Raw genomic sequence first — 20,300 nt, forward strand, 5'->3', positions numbered from 1 at the left:
ACAGAAATTTAACAAAAACCGATAAAAACGGAACGATGAAATAGATTCCTCGCCGTAAAAAAAACTTTTAAAAATTTAGATAATCCATCATCAAAATAAACGCAATCTCTTATAAATTCTCCAGATGTAAAGTAATATACATAAATTCTCTAACGATTTTCTTCTTAGCAGAAAATTTGTTTTGACGATAACTGTTTACTTTCTTAATTCGATCTTGATAATCAATTCTAAAATTGTTATTTTAGAATTTCTATTTAAGATCGTATTTTTTAAAACTTTAGAAATTTTAATTTCTTTCAATCCTATCTCTCTCTCTCTCTCTTTAGTCGATTGCGATTGTCGATCAACAACAGCGTAAAATCGCGGATGAATTCATATGCGAACGAGAGCGAAGAAAATCACAATTGCATGTAGTTAAACGTTGCATAATTTCTCATCCAACGCGTTTGTCGGCCGCGACGAAGCGCGATTCGAAGAAGCGAGTTAATTAGATCGGTGCTTTTCGCTAATCGATCCTATTATCGCACGTGTGGGAGAAAAGTCGAGGTCGGCGATTCTTTGTACGAAAAAATTACTATTATGAGAAGCGCCCCTGAATTTATTATTCACGGCTTCTCGATCCTGAAGAAGAGGAGCCTCTAATTATTTGCGAGGAATACGACGAACAGAGAGAAAGAGAAAGAGAAAAAAAGAGTACCGCGAGAATATCTATTTGCTAGATTATTATGTTTAATAATATATATACTATAATTAAGCGTTTTATTTTATTTTGATTAAAACGTGCGAAATGTGAATTCACTCGAATTTAACAAAGAGAGAGTATTATTAGTAAAATATTTTAATCTCCTTTGATATATGTTTATGTGCTTAACATATTTAGACATTTAAACTAACTTTGGTTTCAGCATTTTAAATAAAGGGGAAAAAAATAATTTTTTTATTGTTAATAATACTTTAAAATATTTATGTAATCTCGAGAACTTCGATATTACTTTTACTTTAATATTTTACAGCAAAGAAAATTTACAGACATTTTATTCATTATTTAATCTTATCTACTATTTTTAGATCTTTTATTAATCAATTGTTATTAATTATTAATTATTTTCTTATTAGATAACAAATCATTCTTCTTAAAAGATAAAAGACATTCGTAATGTATGTCAATACATTTTTTCAAAATAATAATGTTACTCGTTAATTTTTATAGCATTTTGCAAAATTAAATATACAGATTAATTTATATAAATATAAAAGTAATTCTGGTGCGCTCGGCTAAAAATAATTGGACCAGAAAGTTTTACGTCTTATTATTTAATGTTTATCGAACCGTAATAAATCCCATTCGTACCGGACTTGCTTGCGCAATTTTACTAATGAGTGACGAAAATTAGATAGCGGCTGTTACCACACTCTCGTTAGTAATAAAGGTACACCCTATTCGGCTGAGGAAGTTAAAAAGCGAGTCGCAATGACCAGGCGGTGAAATGCAAGTCGTAATCGTCATCGCAGCTCGTTTGCACGGGCATTTAATTAAGACACAATTTGACGATACGCGATAATTACGATAGCTACGAATGTCAGGTGTAGCGTCATTAATATCTTAATGAGCCCATGACATAAGAAAAAAGGATAGTAAGCAATATGTAATGGCAATTATTCAGCTATATCCCGTGAGTCGGCAATTTTCGATAATTACATAATTGGCGATATATTCATTATAAATGTTTGGGTTGAAGATTCAGTTAACAGATTTCGTTTAATGCTTCTCTGTCCATTTCTAGACCATAGCGTAACTGCGGTATAGATGCAAAAAGAGAATGCAGTTAATTTACAGTTAGCGTTAATCGACTGTAAAGCTTACATGATCTACCGTTCCTTATAAATATCCTTATTTCAATTATAATATAATTAATGTTATATCAAAATAAATACATATTATCTAGAAACCGTTAATTATTAATATTATAATGAACATTTTTGTTGAATTCTGTGAATCACATATAAAATTAAAAATGAATTAAAGTAAAAAAGATAATTATCTGTTGTGTAAATCTTTACCGTTTGTCTCATAATAAAAATAATCGTAAAATATATTAAAAGTTAACATAGTCAATTAACACTGATATAATAAATAATTCTAACGAGTCATATGGCGAGCTTACACATAGCTCAGAGCAATTAAAATATTGCTACATAACTATGAAATTATATGCGAAAATTATAATTATATAGATAAAATGCGACAGATTATTACTAAATAGCCGATATAAAAGGAGATATTACGACTAAAGAAATTACGCAAACCGAAGATATACATTGTTCATTAATTCAATCATTTCTCCTACAACGATAAATAACGGTAAACATGATCATTTATTAGAAGTTTACAAAACACGTGTGACTCACCAATAATTAAATCGCCACGTTGACCAATGATATTCACGTCGTTGGCACTTTCGTAAGTCTTTCAAGGCTGCGCCGTTCTTTCCGCGAACCTCTTGTCTCGAGAACTTTGTATGCTCAATGATAAATATCTTATCTTATCGAGTCGATCCAAATAAGTCGTACTAGCATATGTTCGATAACCGGAAATTTTCAAATATCGCAAAGACAATAGATAAAAACTCAAACGCAGAAAAGAGAGAGAGATTTGGTATCAAATAAAATAATTTTAGTATGTTGAATAAAAAAATTGAATTCTTCTTTTTGAAAATAAAGAATACAATATTATTATGCTAAAAATTACGGAGCATTTTCGCAACAAACGCACTTTTTCCGGGCGTTGAGACCGCGTTCTTGTTATTTCGATCATTTCATCAAATTGGACAGCGGAACAGATGACAATTTTGAAACAACAAAAAATATAAAATTTCTGGGCGAGAAAAACCCAGTTTAAATAAATGGGTTAATAGTTGTTATATGCACCGTCGAGATTGACGATTAGGAGTGCAATGATAGCTATAAAATTCTACGATATTTTATTTTATGAGCTAATTTTCATCTATCGACGAGTATTCGACATTGTTGATATCGAACCGAATTCTCCTTTCGGAATAATATTTATTAAATTGCGATCTATGTTAATGAAGTATGTATATTCAAACGCAATTATAGGATACTGACAATATACTCGAAGTATAATATGCGAATCGTGCATTGTTGGTGCGTGCATTTTTCTCGCGCGACTTACTTTTCGTGCGCGCAAGTTCTCATTGCATCTATACGCGAATAACATTATTCAAGAATAAGAAACTGCAGAAGAATCAGGTCAGTCAAGTCATATAAACATAAAAATAGCAAGAAGAAAAAATGCCCTGGTTTCTTCCGTTATATTGTTCCCTACGCGAGCAAAAATATATTGTCACTATTTTATGCGATAAGCCGTGTCGCACTATCGCACAGAGAACGAAAGGCATGCAAGATCATATATCAAACTGTAACGCAAAATCGGTGTGACTGATATACAAACCAAAAATATGCTAATTTTTCAAAAAATGGTTTTTTAAAATAAATTAATACATAGAATACTTCAACCGTACATTTTGTGTATTATAATTTAGCCTTTTAAATGATATATATATTCTTATTAAGATAATATCTTAATTTATTTTTATAAATGAAGATATTATATTTATAAACTGTAAATTAAGATATATTGGAACCGCGTATATATTAGATACACATACAATCTTTTTCTTTTTTATTTATAGAGAAAAGATATATTTTTTTTATATATATAGAAGTTGTATTTAATGAAGTTCCCTATCAACTCTCTTTCTTTTTCTCTTTCTCTGTCTCTTTAATATATTCAGTATTAAATAACTTTGTGGTCATATTACGTCATTAAAATGTTGGTACATTTCTCAGTGGTTTCTCTAGTATCTGTAATTGAAAGATGACGGTAAGACACCTGATATAAATAGCTAGTGTGGGAGCACGTACATGCAGGAATTCCGTTACTCCAGCGGAGACACGTCGCGATTCCGCGTGCGGTATCACGCGAGGGCGCGAAGTGCAATTAGATTCGCGAGAACAATGAGAGGATCACTCACACGTTTCCGACTATAACGGCCACGGATCTTTAATTGGCTTCTCTTTACTTTTTCTCTCTCTCCATCTCTATCTCTCTTTATTTTTTGCGACGATAAACTACAGTTGAGATTTATCGCATTACGTTGATTCCGATTATTCTCACTCGTGTTGCATATCGCAACATTCTGCCCTTATCATGTCTTGTATCGATATATAAAAATGATAAATCGAATGATAGAAATGATAAAATGATAATCGCTCAAATTTGAGTCGTATTTAACGGTACTTATAGCGTTACGGTTTTGCAGCGATGAGGAAAAATGAGCCTGAAAGAAGGGATAAAACAATCATTCTAACTCGTCACTTAACGGTATCCAAGTGTTAACTTTTAATTACGGACTGAGCGATTGCATTATACATATATCTATTTCTTGAAGTAATAATTATTCGCATTGAAATCAAGGCTAATCTTTAATCTTTATAATAGTTAATCAGGATTTTCTTTAAAATCGAAGAAACTGTGCGGAAAATCATATAGATTATCGCAATACATTTAAACGAGAAACGATATCTTCAATCGCAATGCAACTTGCGACTTTATCTCGGGATTTCAACTTTCTACGAATTAAAGTGACAATCACGATGATTACTGGCGTTCAAAATAATATCTTTCGCTGGATGTTTAAACGCACAAGTAACTATCGTCGATAGAGACGATCATGACATCTTAAATACCACCGTCGCGTGCATTTCGAAAATATTATTGGTCTCGAATCGAAAAGGAAAAATTATTTTCCATAGACAAATTACATAGACGAGAAGCGAAGAAATCTCCTTTCAAATTGATCATTTCTTTTATTAATATTATATATAATATCAAGCGACGCAAATTATTCTACCTTTCTAAACCTACTTTAGAAAAAGAAAGAAATGTAAAGCAATATAAGTATAACAAATTTTCTCTATTGTGTCGTCACGAATAACGTGGAAAAAGCGGTCTCGTCGTACAAAACAATCGCAACGCAACTGGCGACTTTGTAAACGCATCGCAACTATTGTGCTGTCGCGAGACCAAACGAGAGCGCAAGAGAGGGAAAGGCAAAGAGGGTGAAACGTTCCCCTCGAGGGTTCCGACCGCTAACGGTCTACTTTTTTTCGAGGCCTTCCGGCCCGCTTCGTGCCGGTCCCGCTCGTCGTCTTCCAACGCGCCGGCCTCTTCTAGTTCGCTTCTGCAATTAGCCCTGCGTGGTTGAGGACTATTATTGCGTACCGATACGAATCGCGATGTTCGCGTCACGGCCTGGAACTCGATCTGAAGAACTGAACTAGGTCAGGATAGTTCGGGAACAAAATATACGAGATTGATAATGGGTAACAATGATTTAAAAGCAAAGAAAATATATATATTTTATAAAATTTCGATTCTCTTAATAGAAAACAATACCAGGATTTTGAATCAAAATTATTTCTGATACAATTTTTATTCAATCTCGAAGAAAAATATATTTTATAAAATTTCAATCATAAATTTTAAATTTTATTTTGAAGATGTTTTTTTTTCCGTATATACTTTAAATAAAGTTATAATAATGTTTCATCCCTCACTTGTCTCGAGTTTTCGATTAGTTATGAAAAAACAAAATTAATCAATTCTATTCCTGTTCGAATTCTTGAATAATAAATTGCCATATAACAATCAAATTAGAAAAATAGAGCAATCAAAGTAAAGAAACTTTCATACGTTTGAAATCATGATACGTTGTTACTATCACTGCGCTTGATTCTCGTGCGTTGCAAGAAAACAAAACAAAGAGAGAAAGAAGAATATTATTTCCTGATACAAAGAGAAATCTTCGAACTTCATGACCGAATGGATTTCCTTTTCGTAAGCGCTCGTGCGAGGCACGAAAGGCACCAACGGAAATGTTCGCACTTGGATAACAACTCGAGAGCATTAATCTGCTCATATGTGTGTGTATAGGCGTGGATTGTAAAAAAGGCGACTTTTCCTAGCGAGAAAAAGTCATAAAGGAAAAGTCACGTTTCTCCCTCGCCGCGTTAAATATTTCAAAAGAAAGGCAAGGTCCATAATCGTCTAATCGTGATCCTAACGAGCGCTTCGCTCTTCGCTCTGATGCGCCAACGTTTGACTTATTATAGCATACTTGAGAAAACTACAGGTCGCGAATGCGACTAGGACGGGCCGAACGTGACTTCATTTACATCACATTCCGTTTCTCTCTCCGCTTGAAACCATTGGCCGGAACCATTGTGTGTTCTTTCGTTGCATAACAAATTCTACTCCACCGTCCATTGGGAACAATGAATTACAGGTGGAGAATTATCTCGTCTACATTATACTCCTTTTGCATAATTTTATTTTGCTATTCTCGCCATATATATCACCCAGTTTTAACACAGAATTATGTAAAAACGAAACGCTGCGCATTATGAATTATTATTGCCATACGAGTCTTGAAAGTAAAAATAAAGAAAAATTAAAAGAGTGAGATATGGGAAATCTAATTTTCCAATTCATTAAGAAATAAAAAAATTGAGATAAAGTATTTGAAACAAAAATTGCGTTACGATAAACTAACGTTTTAAAATATTACGAATACATTACAATATTCTAATCTTGGCTCTCTTTCACATACAACATATGCGATACGCCTATATCGACCTCGTGACAGTTTCACGCATCTCACGATTAATTAGCACACACTCATGAACATCTCGAGGTTAATGGGTGATCTCAATTTTTATCGTGAACCGAGAGATTCCCAGGTTGATGATGCAAAGGTGCGAAGCGTGGAATCTCGGCTTTCTCGGCGAAGAAGCGCATCTTCTGCGTGCTCGTGCATAGTCGCATGTACAAGAGCCGCTTTTTATCGATCGGCACGGATCGTTACCGAGAGCTACCTGTGCTAAACCAAACAGTCCGCTTTCAGACGGCCAATTATACAACGGCGAGCATTATCCAGCGGTTTGGTTCGGCTTTGTTACGACTCGCGATCGCGACCCATTTCTCCTTGTCTCGAGCAGAAGCATGCTCGTCGGAATGAAAGTGGAACTTTGACGAAAGCGCGCATTTTTGTCCGCTTTACAAATTGCTCGATCCACGAGCAGGAGAGTCTCGAAGATTTTCTCGACGATAGATGATGACCGCAAACGATCCACCAGCTGTCAGCGAGTATTAATTAACGCGATCGTAAATTAGTAAGTCGGAAAGCGGCATAATATGCGACTCTCAAAATTTCTATTGGATAGAGTACAATTTCAAACGAATTTAATGTTGATTTCAGCTCAGTGAAAATCCGACGATTAATCACTAAATTTTTATTTAATATAATTAAATATAATTGATATAAATAATTAATAGTAATCACAACTTATAATATTGTTAATGTGTCACCGCGTGTATTAAAGTCGCTGATTAAATCAACCGCACATCTATAATGAGGATAAGAACATATTAAAAATCTGGAACAACTTGTGTTTATTAGTAATTACAGGAAGAAAATTCGCGCACTACTGACGTTTCTAGTCATTCCGTGAGGAACACATTAATTATACGCGCTCGTGATTTACCGTTCGACATAACTGATAACGAGTGACGAGCCAGAATGACCAAGAGTCGGTCGCATGAGGAAACGATCGTCTTCGTTGACGATTCGCGATGCTTTCGATCAGTCCGGTTGTATAAGGGACCGCGATTATTCCATATGCGAGCGTGACGAGTTCTTTAATTAAAGACAAAACCGGAAACATCAGACGGTCCCGTCTCTAGTGCTCCGTCTGGAAAAAACGTACTATCGTCTTCACGCTTAATATTTTACGCATGCAACGCGAGCACGCGCGCATTCAGCAAACGGTGATCCCGACGCGTGTAAACGCACTAGTATACGCAGGCATCATAGATAACGACATGACGTTAACCAGGTGCATGTGCATAATAAATTCGCGCGGTGACGCAATTAGGCATTACTCACCATTATTGAATAGCATTTTAAACAGTCATGTTGCCAGGACACAGAAAAGAGAGAAATAAGTATTGTCAAGAGAAACAAAAAAATTATTATTTAAATCTAATATTCGCGATAGCCTGAATAAAAAAAAAAAAAAATGTGGATTTAATATCGTAAGTGCATTAATGAGACATCTGAGTAATAATGTTAGAGATTCAAAAGATGAGAAGTGACAAAATTTCTAAGATTTCCTTTGCTTTGTACGCTTATGTATTATGCGAATATTTGAAGAGATCTGTCTGTAGGAAAAATAATTATATCCGGAAATAAAATGGAAGTCACATACTGTCATTTGGAAGAAAGTTGCTATCTCCTTGAATGCACTGCATCGCGGAGACAATGTTGAAGATTTTTCCGACTCATTCTCTTTTTCTCTTCTCCGATAATCACATTGTATATTAATATTATATTCTTATTCTTGTATATTAATGTATTAATTATTATTAATGAATTTGTTTTTTCTCATTCACTCTCTTTGTATACATATATTAATATCAATATATTAATTATTATTGATGTATTAATATTATCTATAATAATTTATATTAATAATTAATATTATTTATAATAATTTATAATTATTATTATTAATGTATTAATATACCAATTACATCATCTTTGTGTTTTTTTTATATTTAGCTATCGAAGTAGATTGAAACGTTATTATGTCTTCTAATTTCTTTTGCGTCTCTCATTATTAAATCCTTGGCACTTGCTGTATGATAACGGGTAATTGTCCAGATTCTATTTAAAGGATACATATAGCCCTCCTACACGGAGGTCAAAAATAAAACGACAGGCAGAACGCGGAAAGATAGGAGAACGTGGGTAGGCAGACGTAGGCAGAGCGTAGTGCCGGGTATTGTCTTTGAGGCCGTTGGTTGTTGCCTAAGTGGCTTGTTTCCACGCTTTCGTGGCTTTCCTTGGTCGCCCTGGTAGGAATCATGTTGTCCATGTACGAAATCCGAAGCTAACCGCGCAGAAGTTATTATTATTATCTTAGAACCCAACTTAGAAAAATCTTAAATTACGGCAACGGTTTGAATTATTCATAAAACGCTAGCATTAATTTCGTTACATCTTTCGAGAATACAGTTCGAGTTATAGAAAAAAAGGGAAAGCTCAATTAAACAATGTTAATAGTTACAAGCAAAGTTGTTGCAATGTTGGCGCTAATAAAATTTACGAGAAAAGTATGATAATGAAGAAGAAAAACAGCAGAACGGTAGATAAATAAATACGTAGATTTGAAATTTCTTGTTCCAGACTCTGAAGAATTCAACAGAGCACATCGCGTGCTCTCGCTCGTCAAAAATAATCGAGATGTAATTTATGATGCTTACCCAATGGGCAAGTTCAATCATATCTATGAATTATAATTTTGACTACATCATATTGTTGCAAAGAAAAAAATAAAAGTGCGTTTGAATTTTAAAGTCATGTGCACTAATCTCTGCATTATATTTCACAAAGAAACGTTCGTGTACATTTCTATTGATGACTTTCGTTATTTTTTCTTTTTCTTTTTCTTTTCTTTTCGATTCGCTTCTTGCGGAGGAGAAAATTGCTATTGCAAGAAACACACACGCAATACAATGCCAATACTTGGTATTGTAAATGAGTAGTCTGGTGGTTGGAGGTGGACGCGAGTAACCCTAACCGTCTCGCTTGGCCGTTTCAGGACGGCTCACGAATGCCGTAGTGTCTCTCGGAAAAGTATAAAGAAAAAAAGGAAATGAAATGTTTAAGATAATTAAAAAGAAGTGTAAAATAAAGCTAATTATACGATGAGAGAAATTTAGTTTATTCTAATAATGACTGATACAGCACGAAGAAAGTTGAAAAATTATATTACGGTATAACTCTTTGGGGTGAAAATATTCTACACTCGACAATGTTGCAAAATTAATTTAAAATGTAGATTAGAAAGAGAGATGACAAAATATGATAGAGAAATCAATCCGCATTTTTTAAAAAATTTATTTTTTTTTTTTATTTAGAATAAAGGACTATTTCTTGGTGATTATTAGCTATTACACTAGCTTCTGAAAAATTGCTTATTTCTCTCTTTTATTGGATTTTATTGGGCCCGTAATTAGGTGTACCTTCTATTTCTCGAACGACAGATGGAAGTGGATTTTCGAGTTCCGCCTTATCGATTTACGTAATCAACGCGCTGCGTGCTCGTACACATCGCTGGCAGCAAATTTTCCGTAGAACGGACGGCGTAATGTTGGAAAGCGACTGTATCCGTTAGACACGAAGGTGAAAATTTCCGGCCGGTTGGCGTTAGAATGTCTCTCGTCTTACGATTGTCCGCTATGAGACTTTTCTATTTTCAACTAAAATTAAAGAGGAAAACGCCAAGAACTTTTGTCCAGATGTTTGCTATTTGCATTTACTTCTCTATCGTTACTTGATAATAGTAATTGATAAATGTAATTTACAATAGTATAATTGACGTGTCATTGCGACCAATGACAGACTGAATGATATGGTCGACACTTGCAACGAGACCGACTGATAGCGATGCATTTAGTTTTGTATTGTGCGTAGTGAAATATCCTACATAAGAATAAAAGAAGAGATATCTCTACCTTAAATAAATAGAGATATTTCAATTTCAATAGAAAAAAAAATGATTTATCCTTATGCAATTATCAATTTTATCAATCAGATAAGATGCGTTGCAGTAATAAGCGCAGTTATCGAAAAACGGCCCGCGACGTTTTTTATCAAGATAAGTAGACTCTCGAAGAGCCGAACGATGTTTATATCACGAGTGAGTCATTTCACCTTTGTTTATCGTTTTGTAATAAAACGGGCAGCAGTGTAACATAAGATATAAAATCGAAGGGAAGACAGAATTAACGCTCGCAAAAGTGGAGCACCGGTTGCAACGCGTAGCTACGGTGCATATATACATACATGCAACCGTGCACAACATATGGATTGCATTATATACATATGAAAGCAGACTCTTGGCTATATGTTTCTCATAAAAAATTATTTCCTAGCTATATTCTCTTCTACAAAGGATGATATCGCAAAGATGTTGCAAACGAGGAAAGCAAAATTCACCTCGTTAAAACCGCTGCGATGCAGAGAGAGACTGTGTTCAATTATTTTTTATCTAATTACATAAACGAGCAAAATATTATGTAAGCGTTATCTTGTACTTATTTTTGCAAATAATAAATCAACCGTATATTTATATATTTCATTACTTAAGTGAAAACGCAAAATTATTTTCATCAATTTTCCTTTCTTTTTGTTTGCAGTATTTTGTAAATTTTAGATACTTGTAAATAAGTGATTCTATTTTAATGTTTTTCTGTAATCAATTTAATCTTTTTACTATTTATTTAATTATATTCAACAATTAAAAGACGTGAATAATAATTCTATTGCTTATATTCAGTTTTTTAAATTATATTACTTTTTTCCTGAATCAGATTAGATGAGAATATTCGTAGAATTAAGCAAGGAAAATATTTTTATGCAATATTCTGTACTCACTTCCAATTTGGTGGAATATTCCTCAGTTAAGGCCTCAGCTTGCTTCGTTAGCTCCTGATTCCTCTCGAGCAAAGCTTTGCCGAGTTCAGCGGCCAAGACGAGGTCTCTCTCGCGTTGCTTCAGCAGCTCGGTGGGATCCTGCACAACGTCCTCGTGGTCCAGCGAGTGTCTTCTCGCTTGGAGATCCGATATCATGTCTTCCAGAACGTACGGCTCTGTCTGATTGTCCTTCTTGGGCAGCATCGCGAATTATCGGCGTTCCACTCACGGCACAGCACGGCAAACGTCACTTCTGCCCCGTTTCGCGGATTAAACTCGCGTATTCCGATCGATATAAAACACTCAGATGAATACTCTGACACACGTCAGACGCATTTGATACGAAGATAATGCGATGATGTCACAATCGACTCTCCCTCGTGGACGTCAAACGATCGTGCGTGGGCAGTGCCGAGCTATTGGGCGCCATTGATTAACTGAAATCAATTAAATTTGTATTTTCATTCTTGATGCATAAAACGCTGACAAGATAACGTTCAGATACAAAAATTTGACAAATAAAATCTTTGAAACTCAAGAAACCGAGCTTTATGAAACGTCTACATTGGATATTTTGATTATCAGGACGAGGAAACAATTTCTGCCGAGCACGTATTGGCAGATTATCACGCGAATGATAAGAAAACACAGAAATAAAATACATACATGCATCATGCTTGCCACACGCAAAACAATAAAACATCTTCGTGCGCCACGACTGAGTACAAATCATTATAAAAGACAGGGTTTATGCAATCATAAATATAAATCTTATCTATCACTTGTGTGCTCATAAGTATTTTTCTATCCGCAGGATTTATAATATTTTTTATATTCCAAGTAAAAAAATTTACAATGAAACGTATCCAACATTTTTTAGTTGTGAAATGTTTATCAATGTAGGATCCTGTTCTCTTTTTTTTTATTTTAATTATTTTAACAAAAATAAAATATTAATATGTATTAATAATGCTCGCCAAAAATAAGTATTAGGTGTATTAAATCAGTATTTCTTTTCTTTTGGGATCCATTCCAATATTGAAAAAAACCGTGAGTACTAGCGGCCTGATATCCGAAAAGACTTTTTTACAGTCTACCTGGACCGCATGCGATCCAAAAGCTATCAAACCGTTGAAGTCTCGCAACCGCGTGAAACACGCGTTCGAAGACCCTCATGAATAACGCATAACGCACTCACCTTTAAACTTACACGAATCACAATAGATCGTTGGCGATTTTTCCGTTGAATTTTTTACTCGAATATCGCGCTTCTTCGTCAATCGCGCTCGACCGCTACCGGAGGCGGACGGCCGCCCTGACATTGCGCTCAATGTATTCGTGTAGATGTAAGATGTAAACAGATCGCTCCATCACTGTTGGCAACATTATCACCGCTATCGAGGAAGATGACGACGACTTTCCGCGAGTGCAACGCACCGTTGCACTTCTATTCGAGGATATCGATCGCGGAAGCTTACCGCGTTATCGATCGGTCGGTTGTTACTTCTTCGGCGCTTTTTGCACTTAGCACATCGTAATTCACTGTTACATATTCCCCGAGTCGAACGAAAAGTCTATTATTACGGATGCGCAATTTACTAATTCGCGAATTGTCCCCGTTACTCGAAACAAGGTCACTAGAGTGAAAAGTCTGGTGAATTGCGACACAATAATACACGCTCCATTCACCTATTTACCTCAAACATCCGGGTGCGAATTTACGTGGTTACGTGATTTAATCCGTATTGTGATTCGAGAGATGAAGATCGATGATTCTTGAGCGCCGCTTAAAATACTTTACGGTCCTTCATTTATCCGCATGAATAAAGTCCGTATTCGGTTTAACTTCATCGTAGGAGGAATCGTGAAAAAGATCAATGATTCTTAGACACTGCACTGTTCATTTCGAAGTAATGAAATAGGAATCTTCTCTATTGAGATCAAGTTGAAGATTTTCTTGTGCATCTCGTTTATCCGCTTCTGCAAGAAAAATTAGAAAATTCTTTTTTATCGCCATCGTCATCGCTCGTATAAATTATTTCGACGCGCTATCGACTTCCGACTATGATGTTATATCTCGAATATTAATATTTCAAGAGAGACGCTCCTATATTCCTACGAATAACTCATTAAATATATATGATGTAACGTGTTATTTTTGTTTTATGTATACGATTAATGAGTCACCGACAAAAGACTGGCGTTTATTTTACTGACATTTTAGAGAAATCGTCTTTTACGTGAAAATAAAGTGTATATAATAGCATTTATTAACGTTAAGCCTCAATTTCGCAGCGTATTCAAGTGTATCCAAGTTTCTGTTTCAGGATAAGTTTCACCATAAGCTACGCGAAATCTACTCGATTCTAGGCTTCATTATGAGTTTCAACTCGCAAAAGAAAAAAAAAAAAATATATTGGAATCGAGTCGGCCGAGCGGACGTGGGTGGATTTAATCACACGCATAGATTTCGTTGACACACGCGGGCCACTTAAAAATTAATTCGAACAAATCAATCCGTGCGTGGGAGTTCCGTATACATGTGCCTTCTATGTACGATATAGAAATCCACAAAGTAATTGCGTCGCATTATCCTTGAATAGCAACAAAGCGATTCCAATGGTCACGGACGAGCACGTGCGACAATTTACGTTTATCGATTCTGACGTCGCTCTCTCTCTCTCTTTTTTTTCTACGCGTCTTCAACCCTCGCCGCCGCGGATAGATCCAATAAAGGGGATGAATCCTAGACCGACTAAAGCCCGCAACGATGCCACGCTTGACGTCGCTCTCTCTCTCTCTCTCTCTTTTTTTTCTACGCGTCTTCAACCCTCGCCGCCGCGGATAGATCCAATAAAGGGGATGAATCCTAGACCGACTAAAGCCCGCAACGATGCCACGCTAATCGTTAAGTCGATCGACGATCGGGATAACAACCCGAGCACGTTTCCCATTTGACGTCACTTTATGATTATCCTTTAGTAGGTTTCCATTATACTATATTTCTCTTTGACTTCGAATTTTTTAACTATAAAAAAATGATTCGAGAAACTTTGGATATTCCAATACATTTTTTCTATTCCTCTCTCGCTTTAGTAATAAATATCTTACAGTGTGCAATTTATATAATCCTGAGATAAATATATATATGACACGTTATAGATATTCGTTATTCCTTCCCCTCGAGAAAACTGAAAAAATAAACACTAATGACACACACACCTGCACTCATTCCATGTTGTGTGTAAACTGATTAAAACACGCGTGGCACTTACGATCGCGGGGATGAGAAAGATTACACGGATCTCGCACATAAACTCGCGCAAGTCTACCTGCTCGCCGTGGCGCGATCGGCCAGGTAGTGAGTCACTAGCCGTGAGTGGAAAATAAATATTACGGAATCGTACAGCGTGTGCTCTCCACGAGAACGACCAGCGCGACTTCTCCCACCAGATTGCCGTTGAAAGTAATTCGTTCGGCTCGACGTACCCGCCCGCTCGCTCGCTCGCTCGGCTCTTTGTGTCGGTTTGTGTAAACACGAGTGAATTTGCATTAATAACATTACATTTTTTATTTTCAAAATAAGATTAAATTAAGTTTTGAAAATGTATAATCAATTAATTTTTTGTGGTACCGTCAAAATTAAATAGCTTCTAGATATGAAAAAAGTATAATTACTATTCTTGCAATACTAGATATTATGTAACTATATTTTCGTTGATTCGTAATTCTTCCTTTTAGTGTAATTTTAATTTAACGAGAATTCCACTAAACAGCATCTTAATTTTCACGGTATTACTCCAATTTTATCGCAATCGTGATAGCCAACAATTATACCTTTATTCATACCGCACGCTCTCTCCAATCACCGTTTCAGTATCGATCGAAGCATGTCTGAGTGACCACCGAAATCGCCGTTGTACCCCGAATAACGAAACGTGATCGATTCTATCGATGAAATTTGCGCGACAAACTTACGATATAAATAATAGAGTTACGAAAGATAATGCGGGACTAAGGATGGTCGAAACCTGAGAGAGAAACCACGTTCGTTACCCGCGCGGCGGGCAGAACCGATCGACCCGGCGACCTTCCCCTCCGGAGGTGAACTAACGTCTCCCCCGACTGCATCCTCGAGCATGTACCCCCACCATTTGACCCACCTGGTCGAACCACCTGACCGGATCCCACCGAATATCCACGGATCTCACTCAACAGACATGATGTTTGGGAGATTCTCAACAACCGAATAAATAGATCTGTGGATCAATAATCGATGTGTGTTAATTTATTATTTTTCATTATTTCTCGCTTGAAAATATCTGGAGAACGCTATGCTTACGACTAGAAGAGAAAAGAAAACCGGGAATAATTTAAGATCTAGGATGATATGTAATTATTTTGTGGATTTTTCATCTTTGCATAACGTCTGATAAATGCGTCCGGACATAATCCTACTGCGCTCTGATTTTATTTCCACTTCAAATGAAATGCATTATGCGGCTGTTTACCTCAGCGATCGATACGCGCGGATTAGCGGAGCAATTTATCGGTATATTTATGATCTAATTGCGACAGGTTTTACTGAAATAATGCAAGATAAGATCAAATTTATTTATTACGATCCTTGTTACTTGCAATTTCAAATGAATTTGCTTAATATATAATAAATAATAGATTGAATACGGGAAGTAAACTCGCAGGCTTTTAACTTTAATTCCAAGCTTGCAAAGGATCTGCAATTTAAATGAATGTTCGGAACATATATGTAATATATCGCGCGCAAAAATATTAGCAGATGTAGAAAATTCACAACTTGACCTGAGACAGAAATTAAATTCCGCGAGCACCCAAAGCGTTCCGCAAACGTTACGTCGCTGAGCCTATCGCTTGGCAACCGGAAGTACCAACAGAAGCAGCCACATTATGCCGTACAGCTGCTTCGGATGTGCTCGGATACGCGGGGTGGCAGATGTCTTTCTCAAATGTCAACGCCCAATGTCATTGGGAAGATCGTGACTGGAGTGCAAGCCGACTCTGCATGGATCTTCGTGATCGACGGCGCCGATCGCGAAGAAGACATCGACGTCTAAATCCCTCTTAAACTATCTCCTATGAATCTATCATAAAAAAGTAGATAAAAGTGGAATAACCTTCAGGAGGCAAGGAAATTTTCTTAAAAAATTTGATAATAATTATTCAAATTTTAGAATCGTCAAGGAAATTCGTAGTCGCTCCCAAAGAGGAAAAACTCTAAAATGACGTACAGACAACAACCAGCGGCTCAGGACGAACTGGAGCTGGAGACGATGGCGGAAGCCGAGCTCTCGAGGCTAAAGAGGCAATATAGAATAATGGAGAACGATCGAGCTACGTGTGCAGAAGATGCGAGACTACAACTCCGCAATCAGCAGAACATGATCGAGCGTCTGGAGTACGAAAAGGCTGAATTCGTACTGGCGATCAAAACTGCGAAATCAAAGGCATTTACGCGTAAAGATGAGGAGATGGAAAAGAAGCTGAAATGTTTGCTGACCAAACGGGCCAAGTATATTGAGTTGATAGAAATTGAAAAGCAGCAGATAGACGAGCTTGACGAACAAATCGACAAGGTAGCTAGTATTGCCCATGTTGAGCTTAGATCTAGATAAACAAACGTGAATAAATTAATGAAATTTAAAAATCCGGTTGAATACAATCATTGATTCGTAGATCTGAGAAAAATAGAACACAATATTCAACAGTATTAGATTACAAGCTTAACTATTACATGACCACGATCGTAGTTATTAATAATAAATAAAACGATCCACTTTCACCTTATTATAACGAATCTTGTTCCAGCTCTCGAAAGAAGTTACAAGTCTGCAGATGAAAGTGCGCACCGACACACAATCGAAAGAAATAGCGGTGCGACATAGCAAGACGATATGCATCCTGGAGAATCGAGTAGAGGTGGCAACGAAGAGGTTCAACCTGGTGATAGCGGAGAATGCGAGATTGCGCGCTGATATCGAAACCTTGTTGAAGGAACGGGCGCAGTTCACGCAGATGTGGAATAAGCTGACCGGCCAGCTGAACGTGGGCAAGCAGATCATCAACGACCTGATCGAGCAGGCGACCATTACGTTTAATCAGCGAGACGAGGAGCTCCGCAAGATTCAAGCGCTTCGCGAGAGGTAGATTTTCCAGTATTGGATTTTCTTCATGTCTCGATGATATCGATCATATAAAATCGTGCTATTTGTACCATTATAAGATTTTGATGTTGCAATTCATGCGCAAAGCAATCGTGATTCACCGTGACGTTCTTCGTGCGATCAAAAATGACTTGCGAAACGAAATCGCGAAAGTAGAAACGTTCGACGCGAATCATTGCTTCTATAATTCAGATGGTTTTATTAATAATTCAGTCGCGTTTGATTTCGGATGAATATCCGACGTCGAATATCCGTTGTCGTCGAACTAGAAACTTAGGGAGCAACAGTCGACGATGGAACTAATGGCGCATGGAATTTCCGTAAATCACGCTTTCCATTTAATTCCGTAACGTCTTCTTGATTTATTCGGTCACGGCGCGAATTTGCATAATCTCCTGTATATATCTTCCTACAAAAGGAAAATTCCGATCAATCGAGCCGTCATCCGAGCCATCATCTGACAAAAATGTTTTTATTTGCAGGGATATAAGAGACCTAAAGAACCACACGTCGGAAATGTGCGAGCTGAGAAGAACATTAGATAATGAGATGAAACTGCAGGAATTTTTGGGCGTGAAGGGACAGTTTCGCGAGATGGTCGATTTAAATGCAAAGAAGGAAGCCGAGAAGCAGGCTAAACGAGAGGAGAAGCAGAATAAAATAGCGTCTTTAACGCAAATTTTGCAGACCATAAAGCAGTTTACAGGTATCAAAATTTTCTTACTTAAAATAACTGAACATTTTAAATATATAAGAATATATTCCTTTTTTCTCTAATATTTTCAAATTTTCTCACAATATTTTTTTGCTTATTCTAGTTTGCTATCTATAGTATGATAAAAAATTTAGATATATTATACTTAGCGCTTATTTAATATTCATAAATATTATTTCCGATAGCTTTTGCTATCGATTTATCGTTATATTTCGATTGCATTGAATTAATGCAACCATAAATAAGTACTGTCGGGCATACAGGTGAGCAAGAAATTGACAAGCTCACAGCGCATTTCATCAAACAAGAAGAGGAGAATTTCGCACTCTTTAGTTACGTAAACGAGTTAAATGACGAGCTAGAGAGTCTTCAGGCGAGGATGGAGCAACTGACAGCAGCCATCGATGAGGCACATGCTCAGCACGAACATCGCGACCAGCAGCAGACCGAAACTTTAGAGAAGATCACTGTAGAACTGGAGAAACAGACAGCACTGGCAAACGCTGCTGAAGAAGACCTCGCACAGGTTAATCATTCGAAATTTTACGCACGCGTGGATCTATTCTCTTATTCTTTTCACTTCAAAAAATACTTGAATACATAATTCAAAAGAGATATCATCGCTATAAACCTGTAACTTTTCATTAGTAAATTAACACCACATTTTTCAAGGATTACTTCGTTATTGTGCGGGCGTTATATCCTTGTCCTTAATACAATAAAATTTATAGCTACACAGTTTTAATATCCGTGTAATGATTGAACAAATCGCAACCGAATATAACAAAGGATTACTCATACTTTATTTCAGTGCAACGACGTGATGGATAAGCTGCTACGGGGGATCGATGGCCTCTTCAAGGCGATACGATGCGACAATTCGCCGATTTTAGAGTTATTGGGCGACAATACTCATGTGACTATGAGCAACGTCATGCTCTACTTGGGCATTATCGAGAAACAGATCACCGAGATGTTCCACAAGGTTTACTGGGTGGACAAGGCCAGCAAAGTTCCGCAGTTGCGGATAGACGAGGAAAGGAAACCCAGACTGAAAGTACCTCCCGTTAATCGTATTGTACCTACTCAACCCTGCGCCCTGTAAGTCCCGTTGCTTCCCTCTTATCGATCCTTCGTAGCGATCCTTCATCCTTGACCCGAGTCCTTCCAAACCATTGGCGGATATTTTCGGAAATTTGCATTTAGCTCTAAATGTGGCAAAATCTAATTTCTGTTTTATAGATACTTAAAATTCCAATTTTCACCAAAATGATAAAGGCAAATATTTGTATAATAGATACGGTGCTTACATAAATATCGTATCAGTAAAAAAAAGTCGAAAATAAAAATAGATTTTATTAATCAACCACATTTAATGCTAAATGCATGTCGAGGATGCACAGAGGCTGTATCAATTTCCTTTTAACACAATGTTCGGATACAGCTGCGTGGAGCAAGAGCAGATGCAGTTCGTCTCAGAGGGCCTTGAGGTACCGCTGACACGTGCCGAAGCCATGCAGAAACTGCGACGAAGGCTCATGGATGATTACTCGGAGCTGCTTCATAACGTATCCAGCTGTCACTTACCGGCGGCTAGGAAGATTATGCAAAGACGTTATCAATAAAGGAAATTAACGACAATGTATTTTCTTCGCGGATTCGCGATCTGACCTTTCCTGAATGTTATAACGACGTTCACGCAAGGCTCATAAGCTAATCAGAACGTTGCAAAAACAACGACGAAATCGAAGAAGAGAACAGTAA

The 20,300-nt window shown here is 36.7% G+C and overlaps 2 protein-coding genes across 7 annotated transcripts in view; one reads left to right on the forward strand and one right to left on the reverse strand.

Moving 5' to 3' along the window:
- LOC115242490 (bicaudal D-related protein homolog) overlaps positions 1–16,602 on the reverse strand; it is a 42,070-nt gene extending 25,468 nt beyond the window's left edge. Inside the window, exons 1-3 of one of the 5 annotated variants that reach the window (XM_029818803.1) lie at positions 15,459–16,602; positions 12,820–13,601; positions 11,583–12,058 (exon numbers count right to left, since the gene is read on the reverse strand). In XM_029818803.1, coding sequence (XP_029674663.1) covers positions 11,583–11,825 — 243 coding nt within the window. In that variant the 5' untranslated portion in view covers positions 11,826–12,058; positions 12,820–13,601; positions 15,459–16,602. Of the gene's footprint in view, positions 1–11,582; positions 12,059–12,819; positions 13,602–14,843; positions 15,152–15,458 lie in introns of those variants that run through there. The other 4 variants (XM_029818804.1, XM_029818806.1, XM_029818805.1 and 1 more) reach the window with 4 other exon arrangements.
- LOC115242491 (coiled-coil domain-containing protein 63-like) overlaps positions 1–20,293 on the forward strand; it is a 40,816-nt gene extending 20,523 nt beyond the window's left edge. The window contains exons 1-7 of one of the 2 annotated variants that reach the window (XM_029818809.1): positions 16,695–16,754; positions 16,832–17,233; positions 17,466–17,800; positions 18,304–18,527; positions 18,800–19,062; positions 19,348–19,637; positions 19,981–20,293. In XM_029818809.1, the coding sequence (XP_029674669.1) occupies positions 16,880–17,233; positions 17,466–17,800; positions 18,304–18,527; positions 18,800–19,062; positions 19,348–19,637; positions 19,981–20,161 (1,647 nt within the window). In that variant the 5' untranslated portion in view covers positions 16,695–16,754; positions 16,832–16,879 and the 3' untranslated portion in view covers positions 20,162–20,293. Of the gene's footprint in view, positions 1–16,694; positions 16,755–16,831; positions 17,234–17,465; positions 17,801–18,303; positions 18,528–18,799; positions 19,063–19,347 lie in introns of those variants that run through there. The other variant, XM_029818807.1, reaches the window with a different exon arrangement.
- The last annotated feature ends 7 nt before the right edge of the window (positions 20,294–20,300 follow it).

Source organism: Formica exsecta, unplaced genomic scaffold, assembly GCF_003651465.1.
Source record: "Formica exsecta isolate Colony F162 unplaced genomic scaffold, ASM365146v1 scaffold60, whole genome shotgun sequence".
NCBI lineage: Eukaryota > Metazoa > Arthropoda > Insecta > Hymenoptera > Formicidae > Formica > Formica exsecta.